This window comes from Poecilia formosa, unplaced genomic scaffold (assembly GCF_000485575.1).
Source record: "Poecilia formosa unplaced genomic scaffold, Poecilia_formosa-5.1.2 Scaffold95, whole genome shotgun sequence".
NCBI lineage: Eukaryota > Metazoa > Chordata > Actinopteri > Cyprinodontiformes > Poeciliidae > Poecilia > Poecilia formosa.
In genome coordinates, this window is record NW_006800034.1 from 1,135,525 (window position 1) to 1,150,263 (window position 14,739).

The following is a 14,739-nucleotide window of genomic DNA, read 5'->3' on the forward strand; positions in this document are numbered from 1 at the left end:
AGCAGCCCAATTGAAGCTTTGACCATTTCGTAATATATTCATAAACGCACTCATTCAGAAAATTAGTGCCGAATGAAAGATAAGGATTCAATATAGAAGGTAGTTTGATCATAATTACATGGTAAATTACAAGGACAGCCTTCCTTAAGCAGCTAAAGTGGTAGAGGTTTGGACCAGATCAAACTGAATCTCACTTTAGTTTAGATTACCCAGTTTATCTTTTGGATCAAACCACTGTCTGGAAAATAGATGTTGTTTCTTTAATTATCTTAGCAGTGGGTCTGTTTATTAAACTAAGAGACTCTGGAAACATTAATAACTTTTTGGTTTGAAGAAGTCTCATCTTAACATTCGGATGTAAAACTGTTTTCTCACACAGAAAACTGTCTAAATGTCTGTTTAAAAAGAAAAGAAAACGAGATCCAGACATGAAGATGCAATTTGCTGAAATAATTTTTCAATTACCTTAAAAAAGCAACTTAATGTATACATGTATAGATGCATGCCTTCATGTCATAGAATAAATAAAATAGATGTTTAAAAATGTGTTGTCTGTTGCACAAAGGTATGTTAAATACTATGGTCAGCTCTGCTGGTATCTTTCACAATTTGATTGATCAATTATTTCATTACAGCTACGATTAAAACTAACCTTAATTAGATCACAAGTGTTCTTAGAGTATAATGACTTTACTTTTCCAATTCAGCACAATCTAGTAATACTGTGTGCATCAGACTGCCTTCACTTACAGGTCTCTGAGTTATAATAGAGTTCATGTTGCATAGATTAAATTCTGGTGCATTTTAGCAACTACACACAGTTGAATAACCACTAAAATTACAGATTACTATATTATTGGCATTGGTTTGCATTTTAAAAATTATTTCATGGGTAAATATCCTCACAGTTTTCCTTTCTGTAAATTTTCAGCTGAATTAATAATTAAAAGCAAACCAGGGATGTCACACTTTTGTCAGCTCTAAGTAACCTGAGAAATGACTTTTTTTTTTTTGTCGTTTTAGAAAGTCAGTGTCTGCAAAAGGGAAAAATAAATTGCTCAAAATAATTACTAAATTACTGTGTGGCAGCAGAAACAACTGGGCCTTACGCTGAACAAATACTTGTAGTGTATTTTGGTGGTCTACCCCAAGATGTGTGACAGGCAGGACAGAAAGAAAAGAACGCATCGCTAGCAATCTGTTTTTACTCTGGTCTTAGCTCACCCTAATATTGTCCAGAACTCTCTTAAACTCCAGCGGCTCATCCTTTCCTTCCATCGCAGCCGGATCCAGGCCATCGCCCCCATAAATAAATTGGATGATGTCACCGGTGGAGCTGCGCACCGTCAGGTCATACTGAGAGCACAGATCCTCGAGAGACTTCACCAGACGCCTCTGTCAAACCAAACGTCCGTCAAAGTTACCAAAAAGCATCATCATCACTGCTGATGTTTAATCATGAAAAATGGTCCAAAAAATAATCACTCAATTGACTGACGGTCAATATAAAACAGCAATTGTTGGCCACTTTACAGTTTGTTTGCATTGAAGTTGCAGTTTGAGGACAAGCTGATCCATGTTCTGCAGACGTACGGGGTTTACTCATTTCCCAGTTTAATTCGGACCTCCGTTACCACAGGGATCCATCGGCATTACCTGCATGTATCCAGTTTCTGCCGTTTTGACAGCAGTGTCCACCAGACCCTCTCGACCGGCCATGGTGTGAAAGAAGAACTCGGTGGGCGTCAGACCAGAATAGAAGCTGTCGGCCACAAAACCCTTGGCAGCAGGCAGCTGGAGGTGAAATTATTATCGACTCATTAAGCAAGCTTTAAAGTGTTCTGAAAACGCCCATGAGAGCATTGCACTTATCTGGATCTTATCCAGTTTTCTCCTGCGGTTCAATCTATAATCGCTTTCAACACATGAATGGGGACAAACCAACAGAATGTGGGGCAAGTTAGTATAGCAAGGACTACTGAAAATAAGTTAGTGTAGCTTATAAGCATCACAGTAACAAGTCAATAATACTTTTTACAAAATTGTTACCCTCGTGTCTAACAAACGCTACATTGGTGATGCTTTGGGTAATATTTCTGAACATTTAGTTTCTTTCTTTGTTTTTTATCAATTTTACTTATCTATATGACCACTGGGTCTAATTTCCTTTTTTGTCATGTGGAAGGGATTTATAATTAAAATATCTCAGGAATAAACGGTGAACATCACATGAATCTTCTGCTTAGTGGGGTTGTTTGCAACCCCAGCATTAACAGTGGTCCACAAACAACAGATGAATAGAGACAGGAGAATGAAAGAGCTCACTTTTGAGTGTTTTTCAAAGTGGGGCAAGGAGCGGTTTTCAAAACCATCCGGGACTCGAGAGCCACTTATAGCCTGCTGACCCACACAGGCGATCATCTGGGAGATGTTAATGAAGGACCCTGAATGCAAGCAAAACAAAAGGATCAGACAGTAAACAGAGCATACAGGCCAAAACGCATTAGATGCAGGAAATAGCAGCTCTAGAAGTTTCACATTTACTATCCATTGTAGCCAACTTTTGCTACAGTGACTGTCAAGTCCTAAAACAAGAAGAAAAGGAAAGCCGAAATAAAAATAAAAGAGTCGTCATAAACACTGATTTTGTCTCCAGACAGAAACGTTTACAAAGAAGTAAAGTTCCAGATACATAGTAAAGAGCTGAAGGAAAACATGCTTCACTTATATTGCTAATATTTTAGACCTATAATTGTAAGAAACTGCAACTGTAATTAGACTTCTTTTCTTCCCAGGAACCTAAAAGGTACGTTCAGACCTCCATTGTCTGGAATAATTTTCTCTGTTGGTGTGTAAAAACGTAAGCACTTCTTTCATGGTGTTAAAGCATCAAGGCTCCTATGAAAAAAAAAAAAAAGAAAAAGGACAAGATCACTCTATCTAATTGCACTGAGCTGTCACAGAGAGGTTGCACTCAGGTCAGGGTGTCACTTATCTGAATTTCGGATGTAATCACTTAGAAACGATTTCCTGATGCTGTCTAAAAGCTTGCCGGACTACCGAAGTTCATGCTGCACCATCTTTTCCCAGCTAACTCAACCAGCGACAACTATTCCTACAGCTCAACCTTATAAAATTTAATTAGATAGGATGGGGATGAAGTGACAGTCATGGGAAAGAAAGGTAGCAATAAGGCAAATGTTACTATTAATACTAAACCATAAGTGCTGCAAGTCCTTCAAAGTAAGGACATGGACTCCCGACTGACCTCTTACTAATTCTGGCAGAAGTGGTTTTGTATCTGGAATGTGCTCACAAAACGTTGGGTTACTGAACGTAACCCCTCGTTCGTTGATGACAGAACTACAGTCCTGACCAGACATAGTCATCAGAAGGTCGTATAGGAGTACCATCTTAGAATCTCTATATAGCTTAGATCCAATGTAACATTTTAAAATTCAAAACAGGGCATTGGACAGTAACATCAGACATTACATGGTAAAGTTTGGGATGTTTGTGAATGCTGCCAGAAAATTTCATACATAAAAGTTTGCAAAGTTGCATTCGAAGAAATGAAAACTAATGGAAGAGATCCATGCAGAGCAGAGATGAGACACCACTGTGCAGCACCATATTGGGTGAAGACAAACAGCATATAAACAAATACATCTTATGTCAATTGTTAAGCATAATGTGAAAAATGTGACGATTTAGACAGCCACAGGACCTCATGGAATCAGGGAGTCACTGAATCAACTATAAACTTATCTGCACACCAAATACTCAGCTCTGGGAAAAAATTAAGAGCCCGCTGCACTGAACCCCATTGAAAACCTCCTGGTTATTCCACCAAATATTGATTTCTGAACTCCTCCTGAGTTAAAACAGTGGTATTGGGTATGAGTAGTATTGTTGTTTCTAAATGAATATGAACGTGTTTTCTTTGCATTATTTGAGGTCTGAAAGCACTGCATCTTTTTTTTTTGTTTTTGTTATTTTGACCATTTCTCAGTTTCTGCAAATAAATACTAAATTTTGCTTGGAATTTCGGGGACATGTTGTCAGCAGTTTAAAGAGCAAAAGAACAATGTTCATTTTACTTAAACATGTACCTATAAAAAGTAACATCAGAAAAACTGATCATTTTAAGTGATGTCTTCATTTTTGCCAGAGCTGTATGCATAACAACTAAATTACAGCTTTAAAAAAAAGAGACATTAATACACAGATGCATTCAGCATATCGTATGGTTATCAACTGGTTTAGCTGCTATTCAATGTCACTTCTACAGAAAATGCCTTTTTTTAAAAGCACCTGAAAGCCTCTCTACCTTCCTTTGCTATTTTTATTTTTTTTTACCTAGAAATGTTAGACATACTGATCAAGCTCACGCTTTTTGTGTTTCTTTTCTGTGATAACTACCAATTAAGAACGGAAAGGTAATCCTAGAATAGTTTTCAGGCAGGCTTACCTTTGGAACCACAGAGAGCCATAATGAGGGGGCTGTTACTCTTATCAAGCTCCCTCAGACAGGCACTGCCAGCTCGGTCTCTGATCACAGAAAGCTCTCTCAAGATGAGAGCCTGTCGAGAAACCAAAACAAAACACGTTGGTGAACATCACAGAATGACAGAATCCTTGTCATCCTATACATACAAGTTAAGCAATTTTCAGCTATTTGTATCAATGTACATTAATTTACTGATTTAATGTCAAAGATGTAAAGCCCTTGTTTATTGTTGTGCTGTGTGACTTTGAATTAAACCGATATGTTTTTAAGGTAAAAAGGCAAGTGAAAATTTTCACATTTTGTTAGTGGAGTAAGTCGATGAATAAGCAGCCTTTGTAAGGCTGAGAAAATTGCTTAATGAGTGGCTTCTATTTTTAAAGATTGTTAAATGATTCCTGTAGGGCCAGATCAGCATGTGATCACAGCTGCTGTAAAAAAAATTTTTTTTGAAACATTTATAATAATCATTCAAATTTCTGCTGGAGGCTAATTTGAAAGTCCTGTTTTGTTGGAAATCAGAAAACTCAGTGACACTCCTAATGAGTCACCATCAAAGTGGCGGTGAGGAGGAGTCCGGGTGTAATAAGCCCACCTCCAGGGTCTCCTCTGCCGAGCACCCGGGCTGCTGCTGCAGCTTGCCCGTCTGCAGAGCTTCGATGTATTCATCACACTTCCTGTAGCCGTCGTCCAGCAGGTCCTGTTTGGCCTTCAACAAACCCGTCCCGGGAGTCACGTCACCGATTCCTATAGAGAAGCCTCTGTTGGCTGAAAATCGAATGAGAAAGAACTACATTCAGAACCTCATTGAAGTAATATTGTCATATTTCCTGTCAACTTTCAACATTTTCTAACTCAAAAGCCCGACGGGCCGCTGGATGAATGACTGCTCTAGTGCCCAACCACTTGGCTTAGCAGGTTTTCTGGGGGAAACCTTGCACATTTAAAAGCGAGTTGCAGCTGCATAATAGCTTAGTTAATATCTTTTCAACCACACTTTACCTTTTTCCCAGCTTGTCATTAAAAACGCTTACTTAAAGCACTCCGTTTTGCAATGATCCTTTGTGGCTTACCCTACTTGTGGAGGGTAAGTTACCCTCCAAAATAAAAACAACAAAAAAAAAAAGTTTAAAACCATGTTTAAAAAGAAAAAGTCTAAAGGAATAAGTTGGGAAGCATTTTCCAGTTTGTGGTTCTCGTTTTAAAGACCAGTTTAAGAAGCTACAGATTTTGAAATCAAAGGAAATGAGAGAAATATTTAACTATCGTTCAAATCCCTTCTGTTCAAAGGTTTCAAATTACAAAATGTCTCAATATCAACATTATAAAAAAATCTTTTTTTAAAGAAAGCTCCCAAAAAAACTAGCCTACCTCTTTGGGAGACATTACTATAATAAAGAGATTTATGTTTGTTTTTAGGAATATTTACGTTATATATGTTTCGGTGTACACTAAACATTTGCAAAGTTTTAGTGACCAAATTTTAGGCCAACACTGTGGACCACCTACAAAGATAGACCGGAGCGAGTCGCGCCAGGCGGGACATGGCGTTGGCAGCCTCCAGCTGTCCCCAGTCTCTTAGCAAGATGTAGAAAATGTTGTTCTTTGAGCCGGACCCCAGGGTGCCCTTATCCATGCTTCCACACATCAGCTCACTGTTGTGAATCACCACAACTGAAGGTGTGCGACAAAAAAAAACAAAAAACAGAGGTACAGAGATAAAGACATTAGATCCAGAAGAGAAACGCCGACAAGGTCAATGGAATAGTGTGATGTTTGCCTCAGGACAGCTGATGCTGTTTTAGCAATGAAATATGATATGAGAGACAGTCACTCAATGAATAGTGTGAAAAAAAATATTTTTTTCCCTTACGAGCCTTTTGTGAAATTAGATATTTAGGTTGGAAAAAAAAAAAAGTAATTCGAACTTTTTGTGATTTCTCACAAGGCCTGTCGCGATAAACGATAAATCAATTAATCGCACGATAAATTAAACCTATCGATCTCATTTTAATTATCGGTAAAAATTGTTTAGTTTATCAGTTCCAGTGTTATGTGTTCTTTTGAAAATAGAGTGTATCTATCTATGGCAGGAAATCACATGCATTATTAGTCATTTCCATTAAATCAGAGTCAAAAGGTCTTGAAACAATATTATCGTTTATCACAATAATTTTTTAGATAATTAATCGCTCGGCAAAATTTGTTATCGTGACAGGTCTATGACTCACTATACTTTTCCAAATTTGAAAGTATTTTACTATTGATTTCATATTCCAAAACAAAGCAAAAATAATGAACATCGTGTCTCATTTTTCTCCCATTATCCAATTATAAGCTACTTTGGGATGGCTGATCACATAAAATCAAAGTATGGGCACATTCTGCGAATAAAAAGTAATAAGACAGTAAAAACCATTCAAACTTTTAATGTGAAACTCACATGAGTCGTTGTGGCAGAGATCCTCTCCTTTGCCGCAGTACTGTTTGCCTTTGGTCCGCAAGTTTGCATTGACAGGACAATCTTTACTTGGCTTCAAAATGACACTGAAGATCTGTTTACCTGTCCACAAGGCAATTGGCTGATAGAAACACAGCAGCATATTAGCGGCCTAAGGAAAACAGGGTGGCGTGACAAGAGACACTGTGGTTGCTCTACCTTTATTATACCTTTATTATAGCAGGGCGAGGGAGAGAGATCCTGATTTTTTCATCTTTCCCCACAAGTATCGATGCAACGATCTGGCAGGCTTTCGACCTATCGAAAAAGGTGTCCTTCAGCGTCAACAGGTACGCACCTTAGAAGACAAAATATGTTGCAAAGTTAGTGCCGGTGAAACATAGCTACTTGTCAAAGCTGCTGTATTGCTCCCTTGACAAGCAAAAAAATTGACATTTTAAAGCATAAACATGTATTTTTAAACATTAGGAAAACTGTGAGAATTTCTAACATTTGTTGATGAAAAATTTTATTTTCTCATTCTAAGTTAAAGATTTTGAAGCATCGTATTAGGAAAGAAACAAACAAACCACTGTTGTCTGTAAACGCTTACGACAGATCTCTGCACCCACCTGTCAGGAAGTCCTGAATAGCAGCAATCAGAGGCTCGCCATTTCTTGGTGTAACAAGGTTAGCTTTAGTCTAGAGGACAAGACAAATAACTGTTGCAAATACTGTGGATTCCTTACAAGAAAACTTACTGAAGGCAACATCTCATTTTTGGATTTCAATTGATTTATTAGCAAATTTTTCAAAGAACCCAGCAATCTAGATAACCAAATTTCCTCCAAAAACAAAATGCATTTTTATTATACAAACCAAATTTGATGTTTTTGCTCATCACAAAAAATATCAGACTTAAGAAATATATATATATACACTTAAATATATGTAAAAAGTGCTAACTTTAAGATGACAAAATATTACTTTTTTTTAATAAGAATAAAAGTAGATCTTGGTTTAGTCATGACTGCAACTTCATTCATGAGTGAATAAAGGAATGAAATAAGGAACACATTAAGTTGGAATATTACTGTTGAATACGATAATGACTGTATAATTTGCCATTATTACTCCAGCTTTTCCTTTTCCACTGTCACATTAGTCCCCCCCTACTCTAAGTATTAGCATCTCATTAAGATTTCAAACTAAGTCTGGAAACATAAAACAGTTAAAACACTGTCCAACTGGTCAAAAACAATATTGGCAAGTCAGGTCTGAATGCATGGCACCATACATATCGTAGCCCAAAATCTCATTGAGACAAACATCTGCAGAGTTCAAAAGACCTAAAATCTTAGAACATAAAAATAAATAAAAAATGCTGAGGCTTTGCCTTTTTGATCAGTTCATTAGCATGAGATCCAAAACATTGTATGTGAGTTTTGAAAAAAATAAAAATTTTAGGCTTTTTATACATCTTTACTTTGGGTGAAAATAATTGTGTAGGGTGTTGTTCTGCTTGAATAATGTGATGACACAAACCCCCATCAGGACCAGGGCTTCGGCTTTGGCTTCTTCAGTCTGAGGCAGGTGGAGATTCATTTCATCGCCATCAAAGTCGGCATTGTACGGCGTGCACACGCACTCGTTAAACCGAAACGTCCTGTGTGGTTTGACTTTAGCCTGCGAGGTTGAGAAAGAGATGATTCATAAGCGAAAGGAATAAAATCAGTATTCTGCTCTTTGACTTTGCAACATTAAATCACCAACGGGAGACAAAAGACACCACTTGAATTCACACAATAACCATAATTACCTATGTTCCTCCAATCAGCCATAGCTCTTTGTAGAGACTTGATGCCTCATTAGTGCATAATAGAAAATTATTATTGTGGTGGGTGATGTAAAGTGCCTGAGCATTCATTTGCTTACATTCTTTTCTGCCTTTTGTTCATATATGCAAAATAAAAAAGCTGTTTCAGCTGTGACTTCTGATCACAGCTGAAAAATTTAAAATGAAAGATAATAGTTCATTGTTGGGAGTAGTGCAATAAAATGAGATTGCACATCATCATTGCAAAAGTAAGTTGCAGATTAACTTCGTAATGTAGGCGGTCAAAAGCTGACCTTTGTGCTAATTATTTTTAATACTTAAGAAGTCTTTACAAATAATGAGTAGCCCTCATAAATATGGTTTCCATTAGATCCACTAGTCCTTGTAACAATCAGTCCTAAATATAGTGTCTCTTCAGCAATGCTGCTGCAACAGATCCATTCTCAACGCCTGGAGTTGTTCTTTCCCACTAAAGCTCTAAGCTTGATCAGGAGAAACTGCTGAGAAAAAAAAAATCAACACAATCTGGACTTCCTTGGGCAGAAAAACCTTTTAAAGGGGCATTGCCATCAATCTTCAAACATTTGAAGAGTGAACTGGACTAAAGCTCAGTTAAATCTGATCCTAAAATGATTCTAATCCTTATGAAAAAATACCAGTTTGTCAGGTAAAGAGCCTTTTGACGACTGAACTAAAGTAAGGAAGAGCTTAGAAATATTTTTAGTCAAAAACCCAACTTACTATGTGAGCCATGATACTGAGTTTGTGCAGAGAAGGCTGTCGATTGAAGAGGACGATGTCTCCATCGATTAGATGTCTTTCCACCACGTCACCAATCCTCAGCTCCTGAGCTATCTTTTCACGGTTCCCATATTTCAAAAATCTGATGAAGAAAGACAGAGATGTTTGCTCTGAGATAAGCTTTATACATGCTGATCCGAGGAAGAAGCAACTAAATTTACCTTTTTATCTGGGTGTGACGAGTCTGGATAAAGTTGGCTCCGGGGTGAACGTCTGGGCCGTTGCGAACGAGTTTCCTCATTAGTTCCAGATTGGCTTTGTTTACCTTCAGACAGAGTCAAAGGCAGAAACTTCAACTTAGACTCTGACTTTATGTAGGATGTGTAATGAATTTCCTGAACTTATAAAGAACACCTTACCTTCTCTGGATATGTCAGGATTTTAGCCACGTGAACAGGGACAGCAACCTCATCAATCCTTAGGTTTGGGTCAGGGGAAATGACAGTTCTTCCAGAGAAGTCCACTCTTTTTCCTGAGAGGTTTCCTCTGAATCGACCTGAGTCATTAAAGTAAAAATGAGTCAAATTCAAATTAATTATTTAAAAGTGTAATACCATAAAAGTGCCAAAACAGTACTAATTGTGCAAAGATTTGGGATGATCTTTATATATTATTGAACTGCTGCTTGTGCTCAAAATGTCTCAGTAAGTATGATTCGGAATCAATATTGTCACTCAAACAAGTAAAAAGGAAAGAAGGAATGAAAAAAAGGAAGGAAGGAGGGGAGGAAAGAAGGCAGGAAGGAAAAAAGAAAAACATGAAGGTGGGTGGATGACTATTTGCTTATTTAACAAACAGAAAATTCCAAACGTTTGTTTTGAAAGACTTGATCGACATTAGGCATGACGAGCAGGAGGAGTTTGACTAAAAGAGAGAATGCCTTGTCCACTGACTGTACCTTGTTTGCCCTTTAGTCTTTGCACAAAGCCTCTGGTCCACTTTTTAGGTGCCATGTTGAGGGGAATGCCAGAAAGTTCACTGTTGATGTAAAGGGCACACTGCAGCTGCAGGAAGTCCCAATCCTCCATTATCATCTGGGTTTTTGCTCCAGTCATTCGATGCTAAAGACAAAGAGCGTGATAGAGTAGACTGTTCCAAGGGAAAACAAGACTTATGGCATTAAGATGATCTGTAGAACTGTACTGTTTTTTAAATGAAGGAATTAGAGAATCTCTACAGAAAATAATGGCAGTTAAAACTTGCAGAGCAGCTCATTTGACAAATTACACAGACTAGTGACCTAATTAGGAGCAAAAGCCAAGCCTCATCAATGACCCCCTGCAGGTAAAAACACTTCTATTGACTGAAATGTAATTTCTATTCCAAGTGCAATGACGCTACGCTTTGAAAAGACGATTCACATCAGACCTAATAGCTGATCCATTTCAGCTCAGTCTTCATAATTTAAATAATTATTTACAGTCTTCACACAAGAGTTTAAAGCTACCTGCTAAAAAACAAGACACACAGATTTCTGTTCTGTAGTGAAGGTTGAACATATGCAGTGTGTCTTTTAGCTAATTGGATTCACAAATTTCAACTTTCAACCCAGTTCAAACTTTAAATTATGAGAGAATATTAAATACCAGTGTTGCAATTGAGAACCTGCAATCTTTGAGGTGGGGTAGACCAGACATTCAACCCCAGTGATTTAGGATTTAGAGCATATTATCTGGCAAAATTATATAACAGTTCTATAACAGCTTTATAACAGCAGCAGCAAAGCATCTCAGGGAAAAAGGAAAAATAGCAAAATAAGGACGTCTGGCCTGTGAAGGAATAAGAAATTATAAACTGATGAATTTCTGTGTCATGTTAACATGATAAAGTTCTAGAACTCTTCTTTCAGAGACCCCAGGGGGTATCAGTGAAGAAAGACACATTTTTGTTTTATTGTCTTTTCACTTTTGGTACACAATTTTGTATTTTTTTATTTCTCAAACCAATTAAATACAATTTTTTTGGTTTACCGCATGAATTTCCAATAAAATACTTCAAAGTTTGTTGGATTCATTAGGACTGTGACAGAACATCAACAGAGACAGGTACATTTGCAAGGAACTATATTTCAGTTGACAGCGGTTTCCCTGATTAACACCGACCTTTTTGATGACATCATTTAGGAAGATTATCTCCGTCAGCTTCATGGTCAGATCGTCCTCATTGGTGCCCGACTTCAGATCGCTGACCACTGACGGTCGGATGCAGAGAGGCGGCACGAGCAGACGGGTGATAATGAGATCTGCGGGTTTCCCCGCCTCTGGGTTCATCAACAGCAGAGGGATGTCTTCTGCAGGAATTCTCCGAAATAGATTGAGAACAACCAGAGGGTTCAAATTTTCCTGTGAAAAGGAATGAGACTCAAAGTGAACCAGTCTCCAGTGTAGGGGCAAAAAAACCGCAAACCCTCTTTAGCATACATGTAGCTATGTATTTCTATTTATTTGAACAGATTTGAACCTTACCTGTGCTCTGGGCAATAAAGGCTCCATTAGTTTGTTGTGCTCAATGGCAATATCAAAGGACTGCAGAAAATCAGACACGAAGGGCTCCACCACCTTTTTGGTTGTTTTATACTTCTCGTGGATGATCTTAAGCAAGCCACACTTTTTCACAGATCCATTGAAAGCGCCACAGTTCAAGCAAATTGTCCTTTTGCGGCATTTATCAGAGATCTTCTTCTTCAGCCCTCGTTTCTGCAGGTAGGCCAAGTTTGGCCGTTTCAAGTAATCCATGAATTGCTGCTTGTCTTCTTTGGTCAGCATTATACTCGAACATGTCTTGCAGATCATCTGCACACAGAACATTGAATTATATTTGAACGTTGAATTACGCTTGGAATCAGTCACAAAAATGCCTCGATGAGGAAAGACAAGATTACAGATTCAGATGTTTAAACATTTAAAAACACACAACATTTAAGTTGTATGAATACATTCAGGAGAATTTAAATTCGGAGAACTTATTTAGAACTTCATGTATTATCTTGTTCTGACTGTGACGCTCTAGTGACATCTACAGGACATACAGAGAAATTAAGCAATGTTTCAGGCAGGATTAATCGCTTTCACGGATCATGCTGATGATCAGATGTTCCTTTTTAAGTAAAAAGGAAATCATGATTTCTTACCTGCAAAATCCCAATAACTGCTTTGAAGTAGCCGACATGAAAGCAGGGCAGCTCCAAATCCAGGTAGCCGTAATGTCCTAAACAATCGGCCAGATTTTTCCCACATGTCAGACATGGTCTGTCTTTCTCACTGGTTCCCTACAGGAAATAATATATATCATGAAAAATGTGCAAACAACATTAATGTGCAAAATCCTGTAAAATATTATACTTCCGTAACGACCTTCACCTACATTTTCTGAGCTTTAACCTTCTACATTTGTAGGCATATAGAGTTGAAAGTATTTAATCTTAAGGCATATTCTGAAGGAAACCCTTAGAATGGAAGTAAGGACTATAGGGAGTATGGAGGAGAAAAGTAAAGGAGACTTGTTGAAGTGTACAAGGACACAAAGAGGAAGGAAGGAAGGATTTTTACATCCTATTACTTCCTTTTCCCGTAATTATCCAGACATTTCCAAACCTTTACAGACTGCATATGAACCATGCTGTATAAAGTACATGAACTTTGGCTCCTTAAGCACTTTTATACATGTGGACAGCTAAACTAAGCAGTTTCTTTTTGTGTGTGAGCATAACTGGAGTTAATAAATGTAATAACGTGATTTATTCTTGCACAGAATCCCTCTTGACATAACGTAAAACGATTAATTAAAAGAAAACAAATGACAGTATTATGCTCCATACCATTCGGTGGTCCAACACTCCATAAGGCAAAGGAGTGCGTTTGTTATCTTGGCTGTACAGATTTTTACTGACCACCTGGATGTGGGCCTGCTTTCGCATCTGTTCTGCAGATTTCATCCCAAAGCAGATGTGGCTTCTGTAAACAAGCACAAAGAGTCCAGATAAAGACTGAAATATGCACATTTCAGTTGTGAACTATTCAAACGAATAGTTGCTACATTCAATAAGATCAAGGTCGTATTAATACTGGGCTGCAGAGATGTTTCATTTGACTGACTGAAAAATTACAGAAAATCCGAAATAATTTAAAACAGTTTTTATGAAAATTCATTGCAGTTGACTGACACTGTTGCAGCTCATTCAATTGAAAAAGAACAATCCAAACCCATTGACAGCTCTTAATGAGCAACGTTCATAACCGAAACTAAGCAGTATTAACGAGGAAAAATTAGATCCCAAAATTAACAAATAAAACACGAATATAAGGGTTAATGTTGCACAAATACGTCACAATATCTCTGCAAAAACACTCAAGGTTGCCTGGTCAACACCAAATACAATAATATTAAATTACTGTAAGTACTACTAATTATAAGATACGTTAGTCAAGAGACAGTAAACCTCATTTGTTCTTTAATCTTTTAAATAATCTTGGCAATAACTGCAACACTTCGACTAACTGTGGCTATCAGACTGAGCTAACAGGCTAGCAGTCACACTCACATTTTCTTCGCCACATCTGTCTCTCTGAATTGTTCCTTCACCATTTTGATAGCTATTGCTATACAACCTTTCGCACAATTAATTAAACTTTTAATCTATCCTTATTCCGACATGTTGCCACTCTGTCTTCACATGCTGTGAACAAACTAGCAAAAAGCCGAGCAATGTGTTGGTAGCATGCAAGGCACATTGGTGCTACGTTCAAGGTGTGTTCGTAATCCTGAGACGTATTTTTTAAATGCTGACGTTCTCCCAGGACTTGGGTGCAGTCAAAAAGTGTATTTCTACATCTAAATGTCCTTGTTTCAAGCATAATTATAGGCCAGCATTTCTTCTTTTTCTTTTTTCTTTTTTTGCCATTCTTAAGACAATAATGTATGGCGACTTAAAAAGGGAGCTAACGCCGAGTATTTTTTTTTTCAAATATTTTCATAATTTTAGGTCACAATTTGGAATTTAACAATAAATATTTTCTCTTTAAATCCAGCAACTGAATTTCATTTCGCTTTGTTTGGGTGTTTGGATGCTTTCCTATTTTAAAAATCTAATTTACGAGGAGCATGTAAAAGCATCGCGCACAACAGTACACCAAAGAGAACTCACACGACTAGCCA

At 37.5% G+C, this 14,739-nt stretch overlaps 1 protein-coding gene across 1 annotated transcript in view; it reads right to left on the reverse strand.

Annotated features, from left to right (window-relative positions):
* polr3a (polymerase (RNA) III (DNA directed) polypeptide A) overlaps positions 1-14,323 on the reverse strand; it is a 28,382-nt gene extending 14,059 nt beyond the window's left edge. The window contains exons 1-19 of the mRNA XM_007558306.2: positions 14,126-14,323; positions 13,403-13,538; positions 12,716-12,853; positions 12,051-12,377; positions 11,688-11,927; positions 10,484-10,646; positions 9,945-10,081; positions 9,747-9,850; positions 9,526-9,667; positions 8,493-8,633; positions 7,580-7,649; positions 7,178-7,305; positions 6,951-7,089; positions 6,017-6,181; positions 5,103-5,275; positions 4,472-4,583; positions 2,326-2,444; positions 1,657-1,794; positions 1,225-1,395 (exon numbers count right to left, since the gene is read on the reverse strand). Of these exons, the coding sequence (XP_007558368.1) occupies positions 1,225-1,395; positions 1,657-1,794; positions 2,326-2,444; positions 4,472-4,583; positions 5,103-5,275; positions 6,017-6,181; positions 6,951-7,089; positions 7,178-7,305; positions 7,580-7,649; positions 8,493-8,633; positions 9,526-9,667; positions 9,747-9,850; positions 9,945-10,081; positions 10,484-10,646; positions 11,688-11,927; positions 12,051-12,377; positions 12,716-12,853; positions 13,403-13,538; positions 14,126-14,169 (2,787 nt within the window). The 5' untranslated portion in view covers positions 14,170-14,323. The remainder of the gene's footprint in view (positions 1-1,224; positions 1,396-1,656; positions 1,795-2,325; positions 2,445-4,471; positions 4,584-5,102; positions 5,276-6,016; positions 6,182-6,950; positions 7,090-7,177; positions 7,306-7,579; positions 7,650-8,492; positions 8,634-9,525; positions 9,668-9,746; positions 9,851-9,944; positions 10,082-10,483; positions 10,647-11,687; positions 11,928-12,050; positions 12,378-12,715; positions 12,854-13,402; positions 13,539-14,125) is intronic.
* Between the last annotated feature and the right edge of the window lie 416 nt (positions 14,324-14,739).